Source organism: Pteropus alecto, unplaced genomic scaffold, assembly GCF_000325575.1.
Source record: "Pteropus alecto unplaced genomic scaffold, ASM32557v1 scaffold106, whole genome shotgun sequence".
Taxonomy (NCBI): Eukaryota; Metazoa; Chordata; class Mammalia; order Chiroptera; family Pteropodidae; genus Pteropus; species Pteropus alecto.
The window spans coordinates 17,449,535-17,467,908 of NW_006442103.1; the positions used below are offsets into that span (position 1 = coordinate 17,449,535).

Consider the following 18,374-nt stretch of genomic DNA (forward strand, 5'->3'; position numbering starts at 1 on the left):
TGCTTGTTCAGGGCCAGTAGCAAAGATGAATATTGAAATGAGAGACCCCACATATCAACCAAGAGAAAGGTCAAGGAAATTTTCTTCTGCATAGACAATAGAGCTTAAGTTGTTACCTGGGGCCGCCGTTTAGCAGATAAAGTTCACACGGGGGCCGGTGGGGCACAGCTGTAACCTTGGTTGGTCTTGAGATCAGCAGCAGCAGCAGCTCCAGACCTTCCCACTTGAGGGATGAATTCGGTGTCGGTCTCAGCCACCCGGTGCCCGCAGGTCTGTTGCACACCTGGGCCGGCGGCCGCGGGCAGGAAGGGCCACTGGCTCGCTGCGGGAGCCCCAGGTTTACTGGCACAGCTGTGCACACCGGTCCCCCGCCCCGCCAGGGAAGGCCCGCGGCCCTAGTGAGAGGCAGCCGCTGGCCCGTCGGGCGGCCTCACCCACCAGCTCCCGGCGCTCGTCTCGCTGTCCGCCAGGCAGCAGCAAGTCTGAGCGAAGTCCGAACCGCCACACAGCGGTGTCCAGTGCGCCCCAGGGTTACTCGGCATAGTCACAGTTTAATACTAACGCCAGGAACGCCAAGTACACCCGCCGCATGTGTTTAAAAAAACGCACAGGAGCACATTATGGCGAGTCCTGTGCCCGAACAATACAGCGATCCTTAAATTTAGATTTTCCCCGTGAGGCTTGCTTACGGTGGGGGCGTGCCCGTGCGCGGAAAGGAACACAGTTAGCACTTGGTTTTAAGCCGGCAACGTTTTATTCCGTGCAAAGTGTTTGACGAGGGTTAATGTTTCTCTTTCCTTCCTGTGTGCGAAGGCTACAGCTACGAGCGTGTGGATGGCTCCGTGAGGGGGGAGGAGAGACACCTGGCCATCAAGAACTTCGGGCAGCAGCCCATCTTTGTCTTCCTCCTGAGTACCAGGGCAGGTAGGCCACACCGCAGCGACAAGCAGACACGTGGGGGCCACGCAGGGCTTTCCCATCCTGGCCCTCAGTAGGTTTTCCTTGGTTCTCTGAAAGGCGGGATCATTACCCGGGGGCACTGAAAAAAAGGGGGCGCTAAAGTCGTTGCCGTAAGTTTGCCACGGCTGGGCTGCCCCCGGGCTGCTCTTTTCTGTCGAGGAGAATCTAAGCTGTCATCTCATCCAAGACGTGAGGCTGCAACCCGGGCTTCTTGGGGAATAGTTCTGCTCTACTTTGACCGTGGACCTGGGCTTGTCCTGTAAGATTCCTGTAATTCCATGGACACTTTGATTCATTATTCGGTAGAGGCAGCGCTCCTCCCCGGCCGTGACTTTGGGAGATGAGATTGCAGCCTGTCCACTTCTCCCTCCTCCATCAGCAGCCCTGGAATAGTGTCGCGAGCACTTTATAAAAATCTAGTGCTGAAAAAATTGTGATTATAATGAAATTGCCAGCTCTTTAGAATTATTTCTAACATCGTGACTTAAGTCATAAATATTGCATATGACAGTTGTAGTGCTTTACCAGTTACAGAGTGCTTTTGTTACGGTGTTAAATCATTTGAAATCAGTTCCTGGAGATGAAATTATTTCGTGTCATGGAGGAAGCAGCCCTTAAATTAGTTTTGAACTCATAGAACCCGAGTTTCATTATCTCTTATTTTTTGTAGCCCTAAATCCTGATGCAGAAACACTAAAAGAACGTGTGTCCTTTCTTCTAGAGAGATCAATATCTTTGTAAAAAGGGAAGCACTTTTTACTCGTTAAGTGCCTAGTCCTGTGAGGGTGTATAAAGGAAGTGTTAGGTAGAGCCCTTGCCCGTAGGAGCTTGTTTCACCAGCGTGTGTTTTATCTCTGTGTTACAAGGGTAGAATCAGCTTTATCCGGCCCCCCTTGTGTCCACCAGTTGTCCCAGGCAGTAGGAGACCTTGCTTTTCAGCTCCTCTCGGAGTACTCAGAATCAGCGGAAACAGAGCAATCCCCTACGAGCCAAAGCAGCCCTGGATGTCAGCCTTTTCCGAACACTAGTCCCAACGTGAGCCATCGCGTTTTAGCTGTAGGTGGACAGTTTTACCATGTATGTAACAGGTTTCCCTCTACCTTTCAAATTTTTCTGTGATGGAGGCATACCGCCACCAGGTGGCAGTGGAAGCTCATGAACGTGTCCCAAACAAGCCTGGTGGAGCTGATTGGTAGACTATCACGTAAAACCTCTTAATGAAAAAGAGCCGGCCTTAGACAGTAACCAAAGAAGGTGATGTGTACACAGCACAGCGTCAGGAAATGGGGCCTGGGGGGTGGGGTATTACGGCCGAGGGGACGAGAACAGGCTCTGTGGAGCCAGACCACGTGGGACGGAACCCCGGCCCTGTCACTTCGTAGCTGTGCAACCTCCAGTAAGTCCCTTAACGTTTCTGCGCGTCCACTGCAACATCTGTCAAGTGAGGATAACAACAGTGACGACTCCAAGGTCATCGTAAGGGTTAAAGGAGTTAGCAAGCGCTCGGGACCTTGCCTGGCGAGTCGTGAGCGCAGCGCGAGGATGGCTGGGTTATTCTGGGTCATAACTCGGCATCTCCCAGTTGTCAGCCTTTGTCGTCTCTGTTCCAACTTTAATTTGAGACCCAGCTTAGCATCCGTCGCCCGTCTCAAAACTGAGACCCAGATCCAGGCCGGAGGAACGGGCCCCGTCAGGCCGTGACAACCCTGTGGGGAGGGAGCCCTTCTGTCCTTGTGTTCACATCAGTCAGAGGGAAGCCTGTAATTTGCCTTCGTGGCAGTCTCAATACATTCTCGTCGTCGGGGGGCCTCAGCCCTTTGCCGGCAGCAGACGGAAGACCAGAGAGCTGCCCCGGGGACTGTTCTTGCCCTGTGGCCAGTTCCGTTACCCCCTTTGTGATTGATGTGGGAACAAGGACAGAAAAGGCCGGGGTTGCCTCCGTTCCGAGGGAGGCCTCCCTGCCCTGCTGGGGAGCTTGGTGAGAGGCGTCCCTCCTCCCGCCGACTCGGGGGTCTTCCTACCTTTAACTTGCAATGGGCGTTAAGAGCGCTCCTCTTGGCGCCCCTGGCGGAGGGCCCCTCTCGTTTTTAAAACTGTTTTCTGAAAGAGCACGTGTCCTTTCCCACAGACCATTCTAAATAAAGCAACGGAGATTTTCAAACGGAAGAGGTTGAGAAGGGCTTCGCGGCACTGACTTAACGAGCTACGTTTGCTGCCCACCCCGCCCACCTCGTTCTGTGACTTTCTGCAGTTAGATGTCCTTGAGTCAGGCAGCCGGTCAGCGGTCTGAGTGTGGACAGTGACGCCGTTTTCACGGGCCCCGGGTGGTCAGTCTGACCGCCGTGGCCCGCGTCTTGCCTGGTCCCCAGCCCTTATGTGGCCGATCACACTGTCCTGTGCGTTGTTTACAGGTGGAGTCGGCATGAACCTCACGGCAGCGGACACCGTTATCTTTGTGGACAGTGACTTCAATCCGCAGAATGACTTGCAAGCGGCCGCCAGGGCCCATCGGATCGGCCAGAACAAGTGAGAGGCGGAAGCATCACGCCGTTGGCTTCCTCGCCCTTCCGCGGTCCTGGGTGGGGAGGAAGGCGAAGTGCATGGGTCCTGGTGACCGTCCCAGGCCGGAGGGCAGCAGACCACTTGGCTGGAGCCCAGCTTTGCTGCTGGCTCCCGCCGTGGAGCTGGGCGGGCACATTCTCACTCTCGACTTGCAAAAGGACGAGAAGGGACCTGGAGGAGGCATTTAACTCATCCTTCCTGGGTCGAAATCTGATTCCGTTATGAAATGAAGTCATGGAACTAATCGAAAAAGAAAGCCTTGGCCTTGACCTCAGGGAAACCTAGATCTAGCAGAGATTTTCCTCTGCTGCAGATAAGGGAGCGAGTTGTGGCCACCTCGTCGTCCCTTCCTTGACTCTTCGGGAAGGCTCGGTGAGAACCCGCGTGTGGTCCACAGGGCCCCTTAACGGTGCCCAAACACGGCGTCTGGGGTTCGTTTGCCCAGGCGTGTGCCCATGTTTGCCGACCGCGGTCGCACGCCCCTCTCTTTCGCTTCGGTGCAGGTCTGTGAAGGTTATTCGGCTGATCGGCCGAGACACCGTGGAAGAAATGGTCTGTGGGAAGGCCACCGCCAAGCTGCAGCTCGCCAGCACGGTCGTCGAGGGGGGCCATCTCACCCTGGGGACCCAGAAGCCCGCGGCTAGTGCCAGCCTCCAGGTACAGCGGGCTGTTCTTCACTTTAGAACGTGCCAGATTTATAGTCGGTGCTCCCTGCGGACGAGAAAGTGCAGAGAAAGAGCTGGCACGAGCACCCACCTGCCCCAGCCACACGGTCGTGCCCTGGCCGAGCGACCTGCCGTGTGCCCGCCCCACGCAGAGGCCGGAGGCGCTGACGATGAACGTAAAACAACGAGGCGATCCACCGGACTCGGATTGCAGCCCAAGCCTCGTCACTTGTTGGCTGTGTGGCTTTGGGCCGGTGTCTTAACCTCAGATCTGCTGTCTTCTCACTTTTCTGAAGATGAGGACGCCCGGGTTACCTCAGAGGGCCATTGAGAGAATTAGATAAAGAACTGAGCATAATAAGGAATGATTAACCCTGTGCCTCCAACTTAACCCAGACCCTTTGGTCAGAGATCTACGTGACTCTTCATACTCAGGAGGGTGAACGAGGTTGGGAATTCACAGTTATGCCAGGGAAAACGGGTGCAAGAACTAGAGTTCATTGCTGGAATATGGGGGTGCCGGGTGAGAACAAACGGGTCTGAAAGGTCTTAGAGGAAGCTGTCTTCTGGAGGAAGTTATTCTATAGCAGCCCGTGGGTTGAAATTAGAACCCGTGTTATTATACATCCCAGATTCTTCCATTTCGACCCAGAGGTGAAGGTCTGGAAGGAGGCCAACTCCTAGAATGCTGGAAAGATCCAGGCGTGCGGTGAATTGTAAACCTCTGACGGGCAGTAGCCGTGGGAGGGTCCGGGTAAGAAATAGTGCAGGTTCAAGGGCTGCAGGTTCTCTAACCCCCAGGCAGGCCTTAATCACTGTGACGGACGGACGGCTTCTCGGGGAACCCACGGAGTCCCCTAACACAGAGACGCGTCGCAAGTGACAGTGTAAACGCCAGGCAGACTGAGGGGAGGGACCCAGTATGGACCAGTCCTTACCACGAACGCTTGCCTTTCTTCTGTTTTTGGTGCCAGCTGTCAGAGCTGGTGGCCTTGCTGTGTGCACCAAGGTTACGTATCAGTATGTCCAGGTGTGTTCATGCTCAGAGCTAAGCCGTGTGCCAGCGGTTACAGAACGCTCTCAGAGTTCCAGACAGACCACCCGGAGATCAGTGCCCCGGTCCGGAAGGGCGGATGCGGAGTCAGGATGTGAATCGGCTCGGCTTAGAGTCTGACTTAGGGCACAGCCTGGAACTGTTCGGGTGGTTCCTGCAGCCCCAGGGGTGAGCCGAGGGAGCCTTAGGGAGCAGGGGAGGGAGGCAGGGCGGCATAGCCCCGGGGGACTGTCCAGGAGCTGAGAACTGAGAAACCGCCCTCGGGCCTGGCGATGGAGAGCTGGGGCCGGTCCTTGTGAAGGTGGTTCCGTGGGGCACAGCGGGAGGACACCAGATGGCCACGGCAGAGAAGGCGGTGGGTGGTGGAGGTGAAGCACCCCGTGTAGCCTTCCCCTTCCAGGGAGTGTGGCAGGGGACGGTGGGACCCAGCCGGCTGGGTCTCGGACTTCTCGTGCGGCAGCTGGCAGCAAGAAGCGCTAAGGCCATGCAGGAAATTACTGTTACTCTTCAAAAAAAAAAACCGGAGGCTCAGAAATTGTTTTTCTTCCTGAGAATTGTCAGAGCCAGCATCTCTGGTCATCACTTTTCACCTCTCAGCTCACCCATCATCTGTCTACGAAATGGCCCTGTTGGTTCCCTGGGGAGAGAAGGCAGGTGACCACCAGGGAAGGGCTGTGTCCGGTGGCCTGAATCCACTCCGCAGGTCCCTGGTACCCAGTGTGTGTTGCCATGGGAACTGACTGGACCATTTTGTTTTCTCCATTCCAGTTGAGTGAGATCCTCAAGTTCGGTTTGGATAAGCTGCTGTCCTCCGAGGGGAGCAGCATGGATGAAATGGACCTGGAGTCCATCCTGGGAGAAACGGAAGATGGCCAGTGGGCCTGTGACGTCCCGCCTACCGCCGAGGGAGGAAACGGAGAGCTGGAGGAAGCGAGTAAGTGGGGCGAGGGCTGGCCGGGGACACAGCGCCCTGGGCTAGACCGGGAGCCCAGAGTCCCGGGGTGGGGGGTGCCCCACACTGCTCCCTGGGGCAGCTCCGTCCCACCCAGCCCTCGTCTCCTCCCGGGCTCTCTGTTTAAGACGTACGTGGCTCAAGAAGTCTCCCGGACTGACTGGAGGTTGCCTGCCTGTCCCTTAGAACTGGACTTGGAAGTGAACTTAGGTGATTTTGGCGCTTAGGATAGTATCGGTCTCGAGGATTTTGCATTTAATTTGCTTCTCTCGGTTGCAGACATCTCCTTTGTTTATTAGTAAATCCTACGGCCCTTGGTATGGTGCCTTCCGCATGGTGATTCCTTTTCTGAGTAGCACAGCGATTTTTAAAAAATGATAAACGCTGTCTTTATTAGCTGCTCATTCAGAAGTGTATATGGTGTCATGTACTTTATACCTGTGTTTTCATTCAATCCTCACAATCTCTCACGAGGTGCCGGTGCCGTCGATTTTAATTTCTTAGCGAAGCAGTACACGTAAGTCACGAGATGATTTTGTGTTTCTCTTAAATTTTTCTTTCCGAATTTGGTCAACGTTTGTCTTCTTTGCCTTCTGAATATTTGGATTTCTGATTTGAAGTGTTTTTTCTTTCACATAGTAGCTTTGTAAGGATGGTCCCTGACGTCTTATGGTTGTTTGAAATGACTTTTCCTGTGCCAGTGGCAACAGGGACTCGGCCTGGACTGGGGTGAGAGATTTGAGAGTCTTATTGGCTTTTTAATTCACGCGAACCCTACTCCATCGACATGGAGAAGCACAGTCTAGACACCAAGTAGGCAACGAGACGGGGCCTCCTTGTTTTGGTGGCGAGTGGGGTTGGCGTGGCTTCTCGTTTTGTGATCCTCTTGTTTCTGTAGGACCCTGAATTTCCATCCCTTGCTCCTGTCTTAACCTCTTCCACAAAGCTGCCAAGGCCCCTCCACCCTCTGCCAGCTGCGGGCTGCACGCACTCTCGGCCCCTTCCTTTCGATCCCTGGTGGCCCCCGCTCTGCTCTGCCCGGTCTCAGACCTGTCCTGGCTGTCTGCCCATTTGAGGTGCGACTCGGCGGGGGGATGACTTATCTGCGTCTCTTGCTGCTGGAACCTGGCCGCCCGCTCCCCCGCCTGTGGCCTTCCTCCTGGCTCCGCTCCGGGTGGGCTTGGGGCCTGGCTCGGCTGGCTTTGCACGTTCGTTTCTCCCCCTGCACGTTGAGGTTTGTATTATTCCCTGACTCCCAGTTTTGCCGTTGGCGTGCACGTGGGTGCGTGTGACGGGACGTGTGGGGAGACCGCGGGCCTGTTCTACAGGGCGCCGTTTGAATTTTCTGTTTATCTTACGTTTCTTAACGTTAGTGCCCCTCTCTGTTCTTCAGGTACTCTTTCCTGTTCTCTGCTTGTTCAGTCGTATCCTGTTCCCGTTTCGGGGACATCATCTCTGAGAATATTTATCACAGCTTTAAAAAAATATGGTCTCCGCTCCTGCGTTATCTCCCTTTTAATTACTGTTGCTGCTTTTTTTCAGAATGTTTTGGACTCTCGTGTTCTTGTTGGTAGTGTTCCTTACATCTAGTGTCCCTTGGCTGTCTGATCGCATGTGCCGACAAAGTGCCACAGCCCACGGCTGCTCTGGCCTGAGCAGGTGGGCAGGTGGGCTTGGTCCTCATTCCAGCGTGACTGGTTGCTGGGCCGGCTTTCGCACTGGAGACCCTTCCCACACGCACGCGTGCGAAGGCTTCTCACGGGGCAACTCAGTTTCTCCAGAGACGAGTCCTTTAATTAATCTTTCTTGGAAGAGGTGGGGTAGGGTTCGAATAAACGTTTACTCAGATTGACGAGACAGTGTGCATTAGGGGTTCATGGCACAAACCCCCTCCCTCCCCCCGATCTGGTGTGCAGAATTTCTCCAGGTCCCCTGCCCTGTGGTACCTTGTCCTTCTCAGTCATAAGCTCTTAGGGGGTCGGAAGGGTCTCTGTTCTCACAGTCTCCCCTTGACTAGGCATCTGCATCTTGCTTCCACTCTTCTTAACCTGTCACCATCCCTCCAGCCACCTTCCACTTTGCACGGAGTTACTGGACTTTTCATTCACCGTTGGTCTCAATATCTTTTTGAAGTCCCCTTACTGCCATTTCGTGGTTTTAGGTGGGAGCAGAATTAGATGCATGTGGTCCTTTTTTGGTTACATTTTGAATGCGCTGAAGCTTGGACTCACTTCTGCGCTCATGTAGATTAATTTCAGTTGATTTTTCTAATGTTTACTTAGAACAAAATACAAAATTTCACTGTTTTCCAGAAAGATAATTCTATTTCTCAGTCCAACGGCCAAAAAACAGTTATTTTTTCAGGCAGTCCAGCTGCCGGCAAAGGTTTCCCGGCTGTGTTCACATTTGGGGTTTTGTCTTTGATTGGTGAGTATGCGGGTTCACCCTGGTGGGTGTGTCCACTGGCGTGATGTAGGTGACGGGCGTGATGTAGGTGACGGGCGCTCCGACCGCCTCTTGGCCTCAGGGTGGAGACAGAGCACGATTAAAAATAATACAAATGAATGTGAAAGACGAGCAAGTGATGCAGCCTCAATCAAAATCAGATTTAAAAAACAGGGCTGCTTTATCTCGAATGCCAGGCTTCTTAAAAGGCATGTTTGTGAGTTGGGCATCGCATGCAGGATGAAGCCACCTATGTTGATCATATTTGACACCTTTCAGGCTCCTTATCTTTTTCCACTTGTTGATAAGAGCACCTCATGGAAAGCCCCCTGCTGATTTAATTAGCAAATGCCAATTAGAGTTACAGCTGGTTGGATGTGGGTACAAGTGTGAAGCAATTGATCTCTTGAGAATGAAAATGTTTTGCTTTCATACTCTAGAGAAAACGTTCTCATAGCTGCTTTCATAATACTGTGAAAATGCATTCTTTGGTAACGTGTGCTGTTAAATATGCTCCACTTTAGACTTATTATCTCGTGTCCTCTGTGGTTGCTGGTCGCGGCTTGTCATGACTTCCCTTATCACTGATTCGTGATCTTGGCAGAACACCCAACCTTTTTGAGCCTCCGTGCCCTCATCTGTGAAATGGTGCCGTTAATGTCTGCTTTCACCCTTTTATTAAACAGTTGCAGCAATCTATCGCGATAATAGATGTGAACGTGCTCCCATAGCGCGAAATGCTGTTCAAGGTCACATTGTCGGCCTCGTCGTCACAACCAGTTGTTTGCTGGCCCGCTCTCTCCCGAGCCTGCTATAGATACAGTGATTTACCGCAGGGAGCACGCTGGCCTTGGGGTCAGGAAGGCCTGCCTTCTTCATTGATGAGCAGCGAGAATCGAGTCCCTCAGTCCCTGTCTGACCTCAGTCGCCCCTCTCTCGAGTAGGTTAGTTATACCAGGTCATGGTGAGGTTCACGAAGAGGCTTCATGAGATCTGGAAAGAATATTGCAAATCTAAGGGATTATATTTACGGGTCTTCGTTTTCTCATAGATTTGCTATTTGTTCCTTTACTATTACAGAAAAGGGGGTAAAGGGTCGAGCATTAAAAGTGCGTTCAGGATGTGTCCTCGGGTTACCTTGATGTTGGGTTTATGCCGGAGAGAAGTGTGGAATGGATGAGTGATGAGTGATCCAGGATGCAACAGGGTGGAGGTGTCCCGCAGAGACTCGTGGACCACCCAGCAGTGACCCAAGGGCATTAGCCGTGCTCTGTCCCCTGAAAGTGACGCGTGAGTTCCCCATGTGGGTCCCACACCCGTCAGTGCCAGCCGGATGGGGGATGCAGTTCCTTCGTGGCTCACCGGTCTTCAGCCCACGTGGACCGCAGGCCGTTCTCGTGCGCGGCCCGGTGCGGGCTCGGAGTCGCACTGTCCGCTCTCCCTCAGGGTGTCTGTCTCATTTCCCTTTTTTGTGTTTTATGCTCTTAGAAAACCACATGTACTTATTCGAAGGGAAAGACTATTCTAAGGAGCCCAGTAAAGAAGACAGAAAATCATTTGAGCAACTGGTGAATCTTCAGAAAACACTTTTGGAGAAAACTAGTCAAGAGGGCCGGTTACTCCGGAACAAAGGCCGTGTAAGAGCGACCGACTCCTGTGAAAGAATGCGCTCCTCCGGCGCTCAGCCTAAGACAGCGGGACAGGCTGCCGGGGGTGATTTATTCAGGAGTGAGCATGTAGTCGTTGAAACGTAAATGTAACTCACTGTACCCTAGTGTAAGAACTGTGTGGGAAGTTGGCATAAGAACATCATTTAATGCAGGTGAAAGCAGCCCTGTCCATCTAAGCCACCCCTGATGGGGTCACTGTGTTATATCAAAAAATCATTCTCTGCTGTCGATAACCGTGACTCCATGTCATTGAGACAGGATAGCAATCACAAACAGTACCCGTAGTGTCCACGGTATTCGGCACTTAGTACGTGTTCGTTAAATGCTAGTTCTCGTTAAGAGAATCATGATGTTGAAATATTCTGTTAAAGTATTATACAATACGTTGTAGGAAGATTTCCATTAAAAGTGGTTAAACCTAAGATGGCATCCTGCAAGGTATGCTTTCAACTAAAAAAAAAGTACTTTTCCGAAGTATCTTATTCCTCATGAAATCAATCCAAATGACATATTTCTGCACCACCCATGGCTTTGGTTAAGTTTAGAGCACAGTGCCCCGGTCACCGTGCCTGTGAGGTGTGCGATGGAAATTAAAGCGTCTCGCCACCACTTCCCCGCACACGAGGCGGCGTGCAGATGCAGCGTTTTGTGAGACATGGAGCATGATGCTCGCGAACTTCCTGGTTCCGTGTCCTTCCTGCAGGTTCTCATCCCAGGCCTCGTGGAGGGCGCCACTAAAAGGAAGCAGATTCTAAGCCCGGAGGAGCTGGAGGACAGACGGAACAAGAGGCAGGCAGCGGCGGCCAAGAGGAAGAGACTGATGGAGGAGAAGAGGAGGAGGAAGGAAGAAGCGGAACGTGAGAAAAAGTACGTGTGTTACTTGCGTGACCGTGCCGCTGAGGGGCACGGCCGACACAGGGTCACCATCGTGCGGCGGGTCCACTGCTGAGCATCGCTTCAAAATTGCAGGAAACGTCTATAAAGCTGGTAGCTCCTACTGGTCGGAGGATACTTTTTAAAGACTAAACTTTAACCTTAACAATTAGTCTACTTAAGTGGAAAGTCTCGAGTGCCTGAGGCAGGGAAGATGCACTCAGTCGAGGCAAGAAAAATTTAAGATTCTATTGTAACTGCCTTTCAGAAAGTAGTTTACTGAAACAGCCCCTTTTAGTCATGTTTTTAAGAACGGGGCGTCTGTGGCTGCTCTCTCCTGAAGGCGGGTCGGGAGGCAGGCAGGCTGACCCGTAAGGCTTCCCGTTTGCTTCCTAAGGCAGAAGACCCTGTCGCGGGGGTTTGTACCCATGTTCCCGCGGGGCGCCTACTGTTTGTGAACAGCCCGCCCGGCTCACGCCCTCTCTCTCCCTCCCGCCCACTGAAGGGTGGCCTGGTGGGTGTCCAGCCACTACCGGTCCTTCTGCCTGCCGTCCGAGGACAGCGAAGCAGAGAGTGGAGAAGACGATGGTGCCCCCCAGCTGGGTGATGAAGATTCAGACTCTACCTCCATCAAGTACGTTAGCGGCGACGTCACCCACCCCCAGGCCGGGGCAGAGGATGCTGTCATCGTGCACTGCGTAGGTAGGAGAAGGGGGGTCCTCGGTCCTCATGGGGCCAACGACAGGGGAGGGTGAGGCAGAACCCCGAACCGGGGGTGAGCGACGGCCTCAGTGCGGTCTTGTGCGGTCACAGTGTACATGCCAGGATGGGGGGCTCGGGCTTGACTCTCGTCTCTTTGGGGGAGTAACCCCGCCTCCCCGGCCTCCCCTTCCTTATCTGTGTGCTATCAGCCCTGTTTGCTGCCCGGGGTTTTAAGGGTGAAAGGCCAGAGCCGCAAGGTGAACTAATTCTTTGAGAAAAAGTGAAACTCTAAGCGTACCCCGCTTCACACCTGAGCACTTCTTACTTCCTGCCTGGAGCCCTCTTTCCCCAGAGAGCCGCCCGCAAGCGGTGTTCAAAAGTCCACCCCAGAGAGGGCCCCCCGATTGCCTGCGCGGGAACAGACTCCCATCCTACCCCCTCTACGTTCCTCTGTCCGTGTTCCTACCTAATTTTACTTGATGACGCACATCACCACCTGACATGTTGCATATGTTTGTTGATTTGACCGTTTCATTGCACTAGAAAATAAGCTCCATGGGAGCGGGGGTTCTTGGTCCACTGCCATAATCCTAGTGCTGACCTGTAACACATGTTAAATATTTGTGGTAGCTTTGGATGAATGAATGACTCTAAATACAAGATGCTAACCAGCTGAACAAGTCATTTGACCTTTCCTCTTCCTTACCCGCAAAGCGGGAGTCAGGCACCGTACTGTGTGGTACCGACGCTTCAACTCTGTTACATGACTTACATCTACTCTCCGTCCTCCCTCAGTGACGTCCCAGGAATTACAGGGGTACCACAAAGATTTTGTTTTCAGAACACTTAATTTTTTTTGATGCGTCCTGTTATGAAGGCCAGGTATCTTCCAGAAAACCTAACGTGTTTGATATTCCCGGGAGATTAGATTGGTTTTTCAAAGGGAAGAAGAGCTTGCTTCTACAAGTCTATTTGTACGCCTTTGTTTTTTTTTAAATGGGGGACTGGACTTTGCATCCTATAGAAGAAAATGTTTTCTTTTTTCTGTCAGATGACTCTGGCTGCTGGGGCAGAGGTGGCTTATTCACAGCGCTGGAGAAACGATCTGCTGAGCCAAGAAAGATATACGAGCTGGCTGGGAAAATGAAAGGTAAGGCGCACAGCAGAGAGCGGGGTTAAGGGTGGACTAGGAGATACCGTGGGCTGAAAAGCAGTAGCTAAGGAGTCGGGATTGCCGGCTGGAGTCTAATTTCTGTCATCAATGGCTGATTGTCATGTGCCTGTTCTCTCACTTGTAATCTGAGAATAATTCTTACTCCACCTACCTCGCGGGACTATAATAAGTGCAAGTATTTTGATAACCGTGGATCTCTGTGTGCATGTTGAAGTCGAGCGTGTCATCGTTTATCCAACTCACCCGATCTTCGTAAGGGAGGGAATCTCTCGTGAAGAAGTCAGACCCGTGGGGGAGAAGTCAGACATGACATGCTAACAAGGGCTGGGTGCCGAAGGGAGGTAGGGTGCAGTCGGAAGCTAGCACAGGCCGGGGTGCATCACTCCCTGGAAGCAGAAGTAAAGCCGTTTGGTGCTGAGGGAGCCTGGAAGGATGAACCGCGTTCTCCCCTGGCAGAGAGACGGGCCCTTCGGGTTTCCTAGAGAGTGGGTTTCCCCTGAGGCTTCCGCCCAGTTCTCTAGGGCAGACAGGGACGGAAGGACGTGGAGTCCCTCCTCCTCCTGCTGGGACACCTCGCTGGGGGAAGGGGAAGGGTTCGGTATGTGCGGGAATGGTCGCCCCGGGTCTAGATGCTGACTGGGCAGCTGGAGCTGCAGGCCGAGGAGTTTCTCTTTGGGTCCTTGCTGGAAACCACGAGGGAGCTGGGTGGGGAAGCGGGAGGGCAGCGAGCAAACCATGGAGAACACCTCCCTTTAGCGGCAGAGGCAAGAAGGGGTAATAGGAGGAATCGTCAGAGAAATAAGGCGCCCCTTGAGAACACAGTGTCTAGGGGCGCGAGGGAGGAGGGCGTGCCGGGAAGTGGCCTGCACTGGCAGCCACGGAAGCCAGAGCAAGAACCGGGAGAGGCCACTGCGTTCACCCTGCCGCCTTGCCTTGGGGCACCCTGAGGAGAGTGTGAGGACTAAACCCGGTCCCACAGCCAAGGCAGACGTGGTCCGTGAGGAAACAGCTGGCAGCGTGTACTCTTCTCTGAAGGACCGAAGGAGGGTAGAGCAGGGTGGATGAAAGTGTGCACTAACCTTAACCTGGGAGGGCTGCGTGGAAGAGGTGGCGAGGAGTGGTGAGAGTGCCCCTAACCGCGTCTCGTTCTTTTTTGGTGTCCCCACAACTCCTGCCATTCCCCGTATGAGGTGCCGAATGACCCAGGCAGTTACACGGCCAGTGCATTTGGGGACGGCGCATAGGCCAGGCTGGGGGAGAGGTTCGAGCCGTGTCATAGAAGGCTGTACGTGGCTTGTCCAGGGAGATGCCACTGTTAGCAGGACCTCGTCAGTGGGTCAGGGCTCGTCACGGGAGATGCGAGTAGCAGAGCCAGTGTTTCAGAATGGCTTGGAAGACGGGGGTGTGCAGAACGAGAAGACGAGAGGCTCCAGCTGGGGTGTGTAAAGCCACAGAACTAAACTGGCACGTTTTTCTAGCGCGTCGGTCTGCTTTGATTTGGATGAGATACGAATAGAGTAGAACACATTATTTGGATGGTTTAAGACACACACAAGACTTGTAAAGGAATTAAGTCCATAGGGTCTCCCCTTTACTCTGCAGTGCTTTTAGAAGTGCTTTGTGGGTAGTGTTAGGGGAGCATCATTCAGGCGTGAAGGGGGTGATGTCAGCAACAGGGTGGCATAAGACGTTCCCCCTTTTTAGTCAACGAATTAGACATCCGTACACAAACGAAAGTCCTTTGGTGGGTATTTCAGGACCCAGCACCTTAGTCTAAGGGAGTCTAACCCACCAGTGCAAATAATGAGCGACAGACAAACCTCGTAGAGGCTGAGGGCCCGATGGAGCCGGCAGAAATTGGTGAGCGGCGCCCTGGGCGGGTCCACGTGGCAGAGAACTGGAGGGCAAGCCCAGCCTCTCCGGGGGAGACTCCGGCACACGCCGAGGGAGACGAGAACAAGAACGAGTTTGCTGTCAGTGAGGGTGATAGGAGCAGCTTCCCCAGTGGCGCCTCACCCCCAGGGAGACCCCGCAGGGGCTGGTTTGTCTGGCGGAGGCGACCTTTCCCACGGGAGAAGGCGGGGGGTGCCCAGCTTGCCCCGGCGAGGCAGCGTGCAGCTGGGAACCCTTCTCTCCACCGGCATCGACGCGGGAGCTGCGTTGATGGAGGGGACGGAGGCTGTGGGGAAAGAGGCAGAGAAGTTTAAATGGCATCAAAGGGATTGTGCTCTGTGCTCGGCAGGAAGTTCGCGTGTGAGCCTATGGGAGTCCCACCCCTATGGGGTTCTCCTTACCAGGTGCGTGGACACCCCAGTGCACTGAGTGCTAAACCCACATGTCCCCCCACTGCGCTGCTGGCTCCTTGCATGCACCCCAAGAGTGAGCTCAGGGAGACCAGGATTGCACTCAGAACAGGCCCATTGGGCAAGGACAGAACCACAGATTTGAGCTGTAGCACCACCCTCTGGAGAAAAAGGTTTCTACTAGGCAGCCTCGTGATTTCTGAGACCCACAGAAGACCCAGAAGCTTAAACATTGGGCCACGAGAGAGAGCAAGGAGAGAGGAGCCAGGGCCACCTTACAGACACGTAGGGTCTCGTGTCGCACGGTCGTCTCCCTTTCCCTGTCTGCCCAAGGCAGCGAGCTAGAGTTAGGAGGTGTCTGCCGATTCAGATGTGAAAGTGCCAGTGCATGACTGCAAGAAATATGAAAAATCAAGGAAATGCGGCATCATAGAAAGAAAAGGCGTGGTTCTCTAGCAACCGCTCTCAAAGGCAGAGAATATTGTGATCTCACTGATAAAGAATTCAGATTAGCAGCTATGAAGAAGCTCAGGCAATTTAGTAGAGTCAGGAATAAAATATGTGAATAAAATGACTTCTTAAAGAGACTGAGATTTCAAAAAGAACCAAACAAATTCTAGAGCTGAAGAATTCAGTGAATGAGATGAAGACTGTACTAGGGCAGCCCACGTGGGAGACAGAAGTGACTTGGCAGGTAGGAATTTGGAAATGTAGAAAAAAGAAGAAATTAGAAAAGAGTAAAGAAAGCCTACGTGAGCTATAGGATTGGATCAAAAAGACAAATAGGATAATTGGGCTTCTAGAAGGAGTAGGGGGCAAAGAGTTTATTCAAAGAAATGATAGCTGAGAATTTTCCAAACCTGGTGAAAGACTTGTATATATGTCTATTAAACTAATAGATCTCCCTGTCATCTCAACGCAAAAGACCTTCTTCTATATGCATTATAATGAAACTGTCAATCACAAAATCTGAAAGGCAGCCAAGGAAAAAAATGTCACCTACAAAAGAACCCCCATTAGGCAATCAGATTTCTCAGCAGAGACTCTACAGGCCAGGAGCGAGTGGAATGACATAGCCAAAGTGTTGAAAGATAATAATTGTCAGCCAAAAATACTTTATCCTGCAGAGTTATCCTTCAGATATGAAGGAGAAATCAAGGCTTTCTCAGACAAAAACAGTTCATCACAATTATATACCTGCCTTGCAAGAAATGCTGAAAGTTTTTCAAGCCAAAATGAAAAGACACTAATTAGCAACATGAAAACATGTAAAAGTACAGAAACACTGGTAAAAGTGAAAAATATTCAGTCATGCTTAGAAAAATATAACTCTGTTAGGATGGTGTGTTGATCACTCAACTATAGTATTAAAGTTAAAGAGTACTAGTAACTATAGCTACTATAAATTGTTAAGGAATTTACAACGTAAAAAGAGGTAAATTGGGACACGAATAATATAAAAGGGAAGAGCAAGAGTGGAGCCTTTACAGGTGATTGAACCTAAGTCACCATCAGCCTGAAATGCACTGTTCTATCTATAAGATGTTTTATTTAAGCCCCATGGTAACCACAAAGCAAAACCCTAGAGCAGAGCCACAAAAGACAAAGGAAGGGGAAACAGAGGGAAAATAAACAATGGAAAATAAACAAAATAATACAAAACAACTAGAAAGCAACGAAAAAGAGAGCGTTAGTAAGTGATTACATGCCAGCATTAACTCTAAATGTAAATGCATTGAATTCATTAATCACAAGGCATAGAGTGGCTGGATGGACTGGGAGTGGGGGGCAGACCTAGTTATATGGTTCCTACAGGAGACCTGCTTGAGCCTTAAACACACACGGACTTGAAGTTAAGGGATAGAAGAAGATATTCCATGTAAGTGGAAACCAAAAGAAGGTGGAGGTAGCTGTACCTATATCAGACAAAATAGACTTTAAGCCAAAAATGGTTATAAGAGGTAAGGAAGGTAATTATATAATGATAAGGGATCGATCTGTCAAGAAAATGTAACAATCATAAATATATACGTACCCAACATTGGCACACCTAAATAAATTAAGCAAACATTAACAGATGTGAAGGGAGAAATAGAGGACAGCACAATAATAGGGGGCCACAGCACCCCACTTTTAGCAATGCATAGATCGTCCAGACAGAAACATGAACACGGAACATGATGGACTTGAACCAAACATTAGCCCAGGTGGACCTAACAGACATGCATAGACCATTCCATCCAACGGCAGCAGAATACATGCCCTTCTCAAGTGCTCACGGAACATTTTCAGGGATAGATCATATGATAAGGCACAAGACAAATCTTGACAAAATAGGGAAATCAAAATCATACCAAGTGTTTTTTCCGATCGCAGTGGTATGAAACTAGTCATCAACAGCATGAGAAAAGCTAGAAAATCTATAAATACGCGGAAACTAAATACACACCTGAACAACCAACCAGTGGGTCAAAGAAATAAAAAGGAAAACCAAAGAATATCTCAGTGCAAGTGGAAAAACAACATACCAAACCCTATGGGATGCTGCAAAAGCATCTCCGAGAGGGAAGCTTATAAATGCATACGTTAAGAAATGGGAAAGGTTTCAGATAATCAACCTAATATGATACACCTCAAGGATCTGGAAAAGAAGAACAGATTAAGGCCAAAGTTAGCAGAAGGAAGGAAATAACAAAGATCAGTGGACGTAAAGGAAATACGGATCAGAAGAACAATAGAAAAGATAAACAAAACAGCTAGTTTTTCAAAAAGATAAACAAAACCGACAGACCTTTGGTGAGACTAAGAAAAAAAAATTCATCGGAAATGAAAGAGAAGGCATCGTAACTGAACCTACAAAAATACATAGGATCTCAAGAGACCACTAGAAACAATTATATGCCGACAAATTAGAAAGCCCTAAATGGGGAAGTGCATGCAATCTCCAGCCGACCAACACTGAGCTGGAGGAAATAGAAAGTCTGAACAGACCGGAAATGAGTACAGGGCTTGAC

General features: G+C 51.3%; 1 protein-coding gene across 3 annotated transcripts in view; it reads left to right on the forward strand.

Annotated features, from left to right (window-relative positions):
* The window catches only part of CHD1L (chromodomain helicase DNA binding protein 1 like), a 42,306-nt gene that overhangs the window by 13,782 nt on the left and 10,150 nt on the right, over positions 1–18,374 (forward strand). For 2 of the 3 annotated variants that reach the window (XR_003042454.1, XM_025038473.1), the window contains exons 11-18: positions 814–924; positions 3,372–3,486; positions 4,026–4,179; positions 6,010–6,175; positions 10,127–10,275; positions 11,012–11,175; positions 11,687–11,883; positions 12,935–13,033. Coding sequence is in view for 2 of the 3 variants with exons in the window: in XM_025038473.1 (XP_024894241.1) it covers positions 814–924; positions 3,372–3,486; positions 4,026–4,179; positions 6,010–6,175; positions 10,127–10,275; positions 11,012–11,175; positions 11,687–11,883; positions 12,935–13,033 (1,155 nt within the window). In the remaining variant the exon portion in view is untranslated. The remainder of the gene's footprint in view (positions 1–813; positions 925–3,371; positions 3,487–4,025; positions 4,180–6,009; positions 6,176–10,126; positions 10,276–11,011; positions 11,176–11,686; positions 11,884–12,934; positions 13,034–18,374) is intronic. The other variant, XM_025038474.1, reaches the window with a different exon arrangement.